Source organism: Microtus ochrogaster, chromosome 24 (assembly GCF_000317375.1).
Source record: "Microtus ochrogaster isolate Prairie Vole_2 chromosome 24, MicOch1.0, whole genome shotgun sequence".
Classification (NCBI taxonomy): domain Eukaryota; kingdom Metazoa; phylum Chordata; class Mammalia; order Rodentia; family Cricetidae; genus Microtus; species Microtus ochrogaster.
The window spans coordinates 28909810-28920735 of record NC_022024.1 but is presented as its reverse complement, the minus strand read 5'-3'; the positions used below and the strand labels follow the sequence as shown (position 1 = coordinate 28920735).

The 10926-nt window shown below is 48.2% G+C and overlaps 1 protein-coding gene across 1 annotated transcript in view; it reads right to left on the bottom strand.

Annotated features, from left to right (window-relative positions):
- Nucleotides 1–10926, bottom strand: part of Elk3 (ELK3, ETS transcription factor) — a 57741-nt gene that overhangs the window by 28632 nt on the left and 18183 nt on the right. The window contains exon 2 of the mRNA XM_005358162.3: nt 3455–3663. Coding sequence (XP_005358219.1) covers nt 3455–3661 — 207 coding nt within the window. The 5' untranslated portion in view covers nt 3662–3663. The remainder of the gene's footprint in view (nt 1–3454; nt 3664–10926) is intronic.

Sequence of the window (10926 nt, the reverse complement as noted above, 5' to 3'; positions counted from 1 at the left end):
TGGTTGTGAGCCACCATGTGGTTGCTGGGAATTGAACTCAGGACCTTTGGAAGAGCAGGCAATGCTCTTAACCACTGAGCCATCTCTCCAGCCCCTCAGCTGTCCTGGGAACACGGGCATGAACACCTGTGTGGGGCAAGCCTTTCTGTGGCTGAGCCTGAACAACACACTCAGACAGGAGAGGCAGCAGAAGCCCCTGACTTTACTGCAAGTCTCAGTTCTTGGGTTGCTTCAAAGTCACATGACTAGATCATGCTCTGCCCCAGAAAGAGGGAAAGGGGACAAGTCTAGCAAGCTGGCCACGGTGGCCACCAGGGCCCCAGAGTTTGGGCTTAAGCTAATACGTGGCATTTGTTTGGACTTTTCAGTATTACAGCTCTTGATTTAAAAAAAACTCCTGAGGTTAGAACAGCACAGGGGCAGCCTACCTGAACTCAGGGATTCTAAAGTAGAAGTCAAGGTTTGTGTTAAAGAATAATATGGAGCTGCCGCCAGGCCCCGCCATTCACTGGCTGCTTGGGCTAGAGTAGTCTCCTAACCAAGGCCCCATGTTCTGCCTCGGAAAGGAGGGCCGGGCCAGGACCTGTCTCATGGAGTGTCATTTAGTTTAAAGTCATCTAGTTCAATAGGAAGTGCCCAAGCCAGACCAGGTCCCTAGATACCTAACAGAAAGCAGCAATATGCCCCCTGACAGCTATGAAACTACCTTTAAAAAAAAATGTGTGTGCATGTATGTGTTTGTGTGTATGAGAATTATACTTATGTGTACACATGTGTGGGCACATGTATGTGTGCTTGTGTATGTATATTGTGCTTGTGTATACATGTGTGTTTTATGTACTTGTGTTTGCATCTATGTTTGTCTGTGTGCAAATTGTATATGTGTGTACTTATCTGTGTGCTTGTGTGTATGTATACTGTGCTTGTATATGCATGTGCGTGCTTGTGTTTATGTGGATGAGAATTGTATTTGTGCATACATGTGTATATATTCATGTGTGCTTGTGTGTATATATTATACTTGTGTGTATATATGTACAAGTGTGCATATACATATGGACTTGTGTGTGTGTATGTATGTGAATTGTACTTGTGTATGAATGTGTACTTGTGGGTATGTATACTTGTGTGTACATACAGGTGTGTGTGTGTGTGTGTGTATACACAACACATGCATGTGGCGGCCAGACGACTTCAGGTGTCATCCTTAGGAACAGCAGTCACCTCCTCTGAGGCAGCGTCCCTCTCTGGCCTGAAGCTCACCTATCAGGCTGGGCCAGCTGGCCAGGGAGCCCCAGGGATTACCGTCTCTTTCAGCGCTGGGACTGCTAGCGGAAGCCATCGTGCCCAGCGCCTCTCCAGGGTCTCACCTTGTGAGGGAGACACTTTACTGTCGTCTCTCCAGCCTGACACGGCTCTCTCTAGAGCGCTGGGCCAGGTGCTAGCTCAACAACAGCCACACTGCCAGCCACCGACAGTCACTCCCCAGCCCAGGACACAGACCCCTTCCTGCTGATGGGACATTACGTACACCCTCAGGTGCATTGCCCGAGCCGTGAAGAGGTGACTCTGGTGCCAGGCACTGAGGCAAGCCCTCTTTTCTTCGACACCTTGATTTAAAACAATGGAAAGGCCAAGCTTCCGGGCTCCCTGCCAGCAGGCAAGGCAGACTGTTTTCCTGTGGGGGCCCCCAGTTCCCATGGCAGAACATAGAACCTGGGGAAAATGCAAACAAGACGCCATCTGCTTGGCTTCCAGACAGTGCAATTAGCTAAGTGCCTTTACATCTTCGCAGGACTCTGCATTAAGCCGGGATTAATTAATTGCCACATTAATGGGAAGCACCTTTGGTTCGCCAATGACATAATCACATGCAATTAGGAGGACAGGACGGAGCTCCTTATAATTAATGACGTCGTCACTTCCTGAAAGGTATGATCCTTCTGTCCTTGATTCCAAAGAGGTTTGCAGACAGAAGGTGCTAAATATAGATCAGCAACCAATAGTTAAATCAGTTTTAAATTCACCTTTCCATTCGAATAGTGAACCCAGAACAAAAGCTGACTTTGTTTACTGGGACTCTCAGCTTTTATGTCCGGGAAGCAGAGGCTCAGACGGAAATGCCCAATAATTACAGATCTGATACATTTATCCAAAATAGAAGGGATTTTGCCCTACCAAGCACACTAACTAATTGGTGGGAAATTAATTACACTCACGCCAACCGTCCTGGCTTTGGCAACTGTGCTGTGATTGACTTTAAAAAGTACTCTAGAAGCTGGAGAGATGGCTCAATGGTTAAGAGCACTGACTGCTCTTTCCAAGGCCCAAGTTCAATTCCCAGCTCCCATATGGTAGCACCTTACTGCCTGTAACTCCAGTCTTGGGAATCCATCGCCCTCTTCTGGCCTCCACGGGTACTGCACACATGTGGTGCACAGACATACATGCAAGCAAAACACCCATATACATAAAATTAGTATATTTTTTTAAAAAAAATATAGTGCTCTGTCTCTCGTCTTCTTAATACTGGCTTTGCTTCTAACTAGGGAGTTACTAACAAGTCAAATGTCACACACCAAGTACAAATATAAGGACTTAGCATGCAATAGCTCAGTGGATCCTCACTGAGACCCTGAGTCGGGAAAGGCCATGATTTCCATTTCACAAGCAGAGATACTGAGATGCCAGGCCCTTAATAGTAATAAGGTGTCCAGCCAGGGCTGGGAGGGTAACTCAGTGCTGGATCACTTGCTCAGCATGAACAAGGCTCTGGGTTCAACCCCCAGCACACAGGGGTCAAAAACTGCACCCCAAACTATCATTTCCCAGGAAAGGCTCTTCTGGCTGCACCCCATCCAGAAAGAAAAGACAGATTTCCCAGACTTGAATTCTGATTCTGTCCCCAGAGCCACCTGACCCTGCTGCCAGAAGCCTTCTTCAGCAAATTACACCTGAGAAGGTGGGGGACAAGATCTGAGTCCCCATAACATCCTAAAGGTTTCCACAGGAGGCAAAATCCTCACAGGTTTTTCTCAAAATCGAAAGTATAAGCAACCGCCATTTCCTTGGGTTTCTGTGTGTTGTTTGTACACATGGTCACAGGTGTGCATGTGACCATCATTCATAGGGTTCCAAACATCAATCTTTTTTTTTTTTTTTTTTTGAAGCAGGGTCTCTAAGTGGCTTGGAACTGACAGACCAACAAGGCTGGCCCGTGAGTCCTGGAATCACAAATTCTACCATGCCAGGCCTTTTTGTGGACTCCAGAGATTGCATTTAGATCCTGTGCCTACAGGACAAGCATTTCACAGGCTGAACTGCCTCTGAGCCACCGCCCATTTTCCAATTTGATCCACAGCACTGGCTCATCTGCCCCATCAATGAACAAGGAGAGGCAAGGCATTCTCCCACCTCCTCCTCCCACCCCCCATGGGGCTGAGGGTTGCTTTACCTTGTCGTAATAGTATCTCAGGGCTCTGCTCAGCTTGTCGTAGTTCATGTTCGTCTTGTTCTTGCGGAGGCCCCACAGCTTGGCCACTTCTTCCGCCTTGAGGAGCTTGAACTCGCCGTCGTTAGACGTCCAGCAGATGAGGTGCTCATGTTTCTGGTCCAGCAACAAGTGCAAAAGGAACTGCCACAGCGTGATTGCACTCTCCATACCTGGAGGAGGTGGGGAAGGCAGGTAGGTCAGAGCTGGGGCCTGCAGGCCACGGGCTACCCATGGCTCTACTGCACAGAGCATCACACAGAGAGAGCTCTTTCCACTCCATCCCGATGGACCGCCTAATTACTCAGACTTTCGTTTGCACCATTGCAAGCAGCTTTGATCCAGAAACACAAGAGCGGTGCCCTGGGATCCTGGAATTCGTTACATATGAATCATCCAAGTCGCCCGGCACTGGGAAAGACACAGAATAAACAAACGAAAGGAACCAACAATGCAGTTAAGCCCCCATTCAACCCTTCCTTGGCTTAGCTCTATCTTTTCCCACCCATCACATCAACCATGTCTTTGGTCACTCTCCAGCCTTTACTTGTTGAAATGTGGCCATGAGCACCCGCTGGGGCTAAATGATTTACACAGGGGCCTGGGGTAATGAAGACTCCGCATCCCTTGGTTGAACTATGACACAGCCAGCATTTCAGGGAAGGGACTTGGCCACTCTTTGCACGGTATACAATCTCAGAACCCAGGACAGTGCTTACATAGAGCTGATGCCCGGTCAGCAGACGCTGATGAACGTAAAGACTCGGTCATTGCCAACGGAAGAGGACGTTAACTCCCCAGACACTTGTCAGTCGCTCCAGCCCCCCAATCTCAAGTACACAGGTCGGAAGGGTTTGTCCCATCAGGAGAGGAAATCCCACAAAGATGTCATCCTCCGACTGTGCCCAGAGCACAGACTCTGGCGTTCACTCCTCCTAACACACTGTTCTCTAGCTCTTGGAACCTGCTGAATTCCAATGCATCCATACTGGTGGGAGTCCAAGCAGGAGCATGGGAGGTTCTGAATTTTGATCAGCTGAGTGTATTCATAAGAAATTATCCCCGTGTTTTATTACACTTATTGTGTGTGCACCCATGCATACATGTGTGTGGCATGTGCGTGGACAACTTGCAGCAGTCCGTTCATTCCTTCCACGGGGTCCTGGGAACTGAACTTGGGTTGTCCTGCTTGCTGGCAGGCACCCTGAGACGCACAGCCAGCTTTCCAGCCCCACCCACTTATTTTATCATCATCCATGTAATTAGGAAACGCTTTCCTGCAGGCCAAATGTCATGAGCAAACACCGAGGGTGTTTTGACCGGGACAGATGGAGCTGGGATTTTGATGTTGAGCCGAGAAAGCTCAGTAAAGACCCCAAGGTGGACACCAGGCTTCTACCTCAAGATGTACAAAAGCCAAGTGAGATGGAGACCAGGCAACAGAATGAGGGGACCCCCAGACGGCAGCAAGGAGACATTGGGGTCCTTGCGACAGCCCAGGCTGATAGCAATGAGGGACAGCGAGAAAGATGCCGGGAAGACAGAAGAATGGCCTTGAGGCGTTTTCTACAGTGAGTCCCTTGGCTGCTCCATTGCCCTTCACAGAGCAGCTTCCAGGTGGCCATGGAGCCAGAGAGAGAGGCAGGCCCAGCAGTTCCCTTTAGGCAGACCTTTGGCATCTTTCTGCCTCTTCCAGCAGGTTCCAGAGGACTGGAGTATTGCTCAGTGGGAGAGCGCCTGGCCAGCAAGGCCAGGGCCCTGATCCTAACAGCAGTCACCCCGCTTGCCATATGAAAGCCCCCAGTCACCCCTTACAAGCATTCACTTCCTGCTTCCTCTCACAGGCCCAGGCAGAAGAAAGAATCCTATTGTTTCTCTGAGCAACATGAGGGCCACGTGGGTGTCTCTGTTAAAGAAAATCCAGACTAAGAACATGCTACAAACACCCACGGGGCATTTTATTTCTAAGTCTTTAAAGGGGGTATTCTTAAAGAGGTCTGCCTTCACCACAGTGGTCACTGGGTTTGGGAGAGTCGGCCCCACCACTTCTGACTTCAAACCACACCAGCAACTCCTGAGCTCTGTAAGGGCTCCTGGCAGGATGCGCAATGTCACGGCTCCAGCTCCCAGTGAGCTCAAATAAGCCACACACGGCTCAAATTCTTGGGTGTCTCTGGCCAAACCTTTTGGCAGTGAGTGTTTAAATATCTTTGAAACGTAGTGGCCACTCAGAGGAACTTTCCTGGAGAGGCAGAGAGATGTCAGCCAGTTTGGAGTTCTGCAGAAAGGCAAGGGCTAGGCCTGCCAACCCCCCCCATTCCCCCCCCCCCCCCCCGCTCGCTCGCTCACTCCCAGGTGGGACCATACCCAGCAACCCCGAACCTTTAACTGCCAGGAACCAGATTTGTCCCACGGGAGACAAAACACAGCAAAGGTGCCTGCGTATTTTATACCATGGTCTCCCCAGGTTCTTGGGGGGGTCCCCTAGAAGTCTTTCTATGAGCTCCAACCTGGGCACAGGAAAGAGGGGTTCAGCACAACCTGGGGTTGGGGAGAGGGGGGTTCCATGTGGCTTCCTCAGTCCCTAGAGCTCTCTGGGAAACCTTCCAAACCGGCCGCCTCTTTCTGCCCCTTCGAGCAGGGTCCTTTGCACAGCTACTAAACGTTTCCACCTTATTTAAAATCGGTGATTGTCCAAAGCTTTGGCCACAGTCTGGATACCAAGAATACGATAGAATTTATTCCCAATTCTTCCTTGCTTTGCTCCTTTAAGGGGCCAGGCGGCACCACAGTGCAGTGGGTCCCTATGTCATCAGCACACTGAGAGTTGGGCTTGGCCATGTGTCTTTATCTAGTCAGCAAAATACTGGGTTGAAGTGACGAGACACAGAGTTGACCTGAACTTTATCAAGGGCTGGCCTGGACCCAGTCTGAAGAAACAGAAACGTAAGTAAAATAAATGCCACAGTGAATGAGCTGAGGATTCTTGGGCCAGTTTGTTACATGGCGCCACTACAGAAAAAACTGACTGCTACAACATTACACATATGTGTTCTTCCCTTCACTAGGATGTCCTCTGGGGCTCAGAGGGGCATGAAAGGACAGAAAGAGAACAGACCAGGGGATAGATGGTGGAGATGGGGCACCAAGCTGCAGGGACTCCCAGATCCTGTAAATTGGGGAAATGGGTCCAGAGAAGGCAAGAGTATGAGCCACCCAACAACTCTCAGACCAGAGCCCAGCTTGGGAGGCAGCAAGCTGGAGCAAGAAGGGATCGTGCAAGTTGCTGCGAGCAACCGAGCTCCCTGGAGGTAACTAAAGGGTCCGGCCCAGCACACACAAACTTGCTCCTCCTCAAAGTCTAGCTGCTGCTTTGTCCTGCTAGGCGCCCCAGTTTTGATGACTGATTCACACGGAGTTCTACTTGGTGCTGGGAGTCCAAGCCACACACTACTTGGTGGTGAGTGCCAGACATACTTTCTCTTTAGCCACCTCATAGTCCTACCGCTGTAGAAGTTAGCCTGGGGAGGGGGTGGGGGTGTCACAGAGGCACAAGGAGGCTCTGAACCCCCATCATCCAGCCGTGTTTCATGGGACCAGAGAGCTCAGACCAGGCACAGGTGGGCCACCAGTGGAGGACACAAGTCTTGTCCTCTCCCCTCAAGGGCATGAACTCTATTTCTTTGGCCCCCATTTCTTCTACTCATTTTAATGATGGCACTAAGTTTTGTAACTTGCGGCCGTTTCCACACGCAACCATGCGTCACGTGGCGCCCTCCTCCCAGCTACAATACGTGTCATTTGGAATGCCCAGGAAGAGAAAAAGTTCTGACGTATGTACCTGGGGGTACACTCTAAGAACTGTGGGTGCTGTACTTAACTCAGTTTTCTGTAGTACTTCCTAGAGAAGAATTCAAAAAAGCTTAGCCCTGGAGTGTTAGCTATATTTCTGGATGATGGCTATAAGACCACAGCAAACATTATATGCACGAGACTGTATCATATTGTAACACAGCATTGATACAATGTTCTGGCAGCAGAGCCTGCTTTACGTTACAATGTGTCATCAGCTGACATTCATTTGGCTGGCTGCCCGGACCTGCTAGCTTCCAATGAATTGAACACTTGAAAGAAATGCTAGCAACGTGACAATGTGACAAGAGCTCCCACATCCATTCCCGAGCAGGCAGTCTAGGCTTTGAAGTGTGTGTGTGTGTGTGTGTTTTCTTTTTTTCTCCCTACTTTGGTTTTTGTTGGGTCAGGATATGTCAGCACACACAAATGGCACCCATCAAATCAAGAGGGTGAATTCTTGCCTCTTTATTTTTGGAGCCTCAGACTTCTGTCTTCTACCTCTTCATAAGATTTTTTAAAAATAGATTATTACTAAGTATAGAGTCCCTAGAGCTGAACTTGCTTCTCCAGGTATGTGCACTGGTCTCTGCAGTCAAACCTCCCTTATCCAGCATCCCCACCCTTCCCAGCCTCTAATAATGACCATGTCACCAAGCCACTCTTAAAGTTTCTATACAGTGAGGAAAAATACAACACACTTCGTGGCTGTCGTTTGTTAATTGGCGAATTAGAAAATGCTTCTCTTGCCCTGCTCAGACCTTATTTTGAATATATGGAATTTTATCAGGTATTACCATCCTGTAAAAAAAAAAAAAAAAAAAAAAAAAAAAAAAAAAAAAACCTCTGTGAGGGGGCTGCAGGTGCGCACTGTAGCTTAAGAATGTATAAACGGAAGTCAGAGGAAAGTTCCGTGCAGCTGGTTCTCAGGGACAGAACTCACGTCTCCAAGCTTGCCAGCAGGCACCACATCCGCTGTGCCACCCCACCAGCCCATCGGTGTCTTCTATGCCCTTCCCTCCCATACAGCATCACTCAGCTTTAGAAGGCACACTCTTGCCACAGAACAGCTGTCCCGACTTGCCATAGTCCTCTGAGTTTGCTTCCAGCCTGCTGCCTGCAAGGTTCTTCCTTCCCACGATGGTCTTTCCTACGTCTACAGAGCTGACTCTGAATAAAGAGAGTACATGCAGAAGCCACTGAACTCACCAGCCCTCTCCAGGGCTCCTTTTACTTTAGAATGTCCAGGCCAGGTCTTGTTGGGGTGGAGATCTTGTTAGATCACCTTGTCCAGTGTGGGCATGAACATCCTTACACACATTAGCACAGCTACAGAAGGAAAGCCCACGGAGGAGCCTAGAAATCTCAATGCAGCCATCCCACTCTGAGGCACGTATTCAAACGAGATGGCCTCCATATGCTAAAGAGACCTCTTCACCTCTGTGTTTATGGCAGCCTTAGTCACCACAGTCGAGTCATGGAATCAACCGCCTTGTCAATCAACAGATGGGTAGGTACATTAGATAGGTATGCAAGATACACAATGCTGTTCGGTTATTAAAATGATAACCTCGCCATCGACCTGGAGGGCATTATGTTACATGGATAAGTCAGGTTCAGAGAGCCAAGCGCTGCATACTCCATCCAAGTGCAGTCTTAAGAAGCTTGTCTCAAAGAAGAAGAGTACAGACGAATAGTTCCCAGAGCCTGGGGAAAACAGAGGGGAGAGGCAGAGGCCTGTCAGAACGGACACTAAGTCACAGCAGACGGAAGAACTAAGTCCTGGGTCTGCTGCACAGCGGGGTGGCTAAGCCAGTAGTGATGGATTGCGGATTTCCAGGCAGCCAGAAGATGGGGTTGGAGTCTTACCACACAGGGACGATAAATGTTTGGCGTACTAATGCTGCCGGTTTTATCGTCACACAGTACACAAGTATCAAAACATCACATCGCACCCCATAAATACATACAATTACCATGCCAATTACAATAACAAAATAAAATGCTCATCAGGTTTGAATAACCTCCTTTAACGAGGCAGGAAGGAGCCTGATACATTAGCTGTGTTGACAACCTATCTTTCTTTTTTTTTTTTAATATTTATTTATTATGTATACAATATTCTGCCTGTTTGTATGCCTGCAGGCCAGAAGAGGGCACCAGATATCATTACAGATGGTTGTGAACCACCATGTGGTTGCTGGGAATTGAACTCAGGACCTTTGGAAGAGCAGCCAGTGCTCTTAACCACTGAACCATCTCTCCAGCCCCCTATCTTTCTTTACTACACACTTTGTACTGTCCTCTTCCCTTGCATGTAAAAGGCAAAGCAGGGAATAAAAGGCTCAGGACCTGGAGTTCTTGAAGGATGATATGGAATTCAGAGGCAAAAGCCAAGCCTCTCCCGGCCTATTCAAATGAGCAATTACCTTCACACGTGGCAGATGATGTTTGCTGAAACCTGTCCACATCTCACAAAACAAAACAAAAACAAAACAAGACAGGGCCAGCGAGACAGCTCGGCGGGCGGATAAAGACGCGTTAGCCAACAGTCTGGCATCCTGATTCCAGCCCCAACAGCCACACAGTGGAAGGAGAGAATCAGCTCTAACAAACTGCCATCTGACCTCCACACGCATGCCGTGGCACATGTTCCCAGATGCGTACGAGTGTATGTATACACACACACAGCAAGAATAAACAAAGGTAATAAAAAGAAAAAACTAAATTGAAAGCTATGAGTACATCAATGTAGATTCTTTTAAATAAGATGTCTATATACTATACCCAACCAGAACAGAAACATCAATTCTTTCCATTCTCTGGCTCTCGTTTCCTTCCATTGCTTTCCTTTCTTCCTCTCTCTCTCTCTCTCTCTCTCTCTCTCTCTCTCTCTCTCTCTCTCTCTCTCTCTCTCTCTCTCTGCCCTATCTTATGCCAAGATGCTGTCTAGTCATTTGGAATGCATCAGTAAACAAAAGGACTTGGGTCCTTATTGAGCTCACATGCCAATGGAAAAGACAGGCAATGAACAACAAAAATATGATGAATTCAATGTCAGAAGACAGGGCTACAGAAAACCCCTAAAGCTGGATGACGGGACAGGAAGAGCAGGAGTGATGGGACTCATGGTGATGGTTATAACGGTAATGGTGGCTATAATGGTGATAGTACTGGTTATGATGGTGATAGTACTGGTTATGATGGTGATAGTACTGGTTATGATGGTGATAGTACTGGTTATGATGGTGATGGTGGTGGTTATAATGGTGATTGTGATGGTGGTGGTTATAATGGTGATGGTGGTGGTTATAATGGTGATGATGGTTGTCATGGTAATAGTGGTGGTAGTTATAATGGTGATGGTAGTGGTTATAATGGTGATGGTAGTGGTTATAATGGTGATGGTAGTGGTTATGATGGTGATGGTGGTGGTTATAATGGAGATGTTAGTGGTTATAATAGTGATGATGGTAGTTACAATGGTGATGGTGGTTATAATGGTGATGGTGGTTGTCATGGTAATAGTGGTGGTAGTTATAATGGTGATGGTAGTGGTTATAATGGTGATGGTGATAATGGTG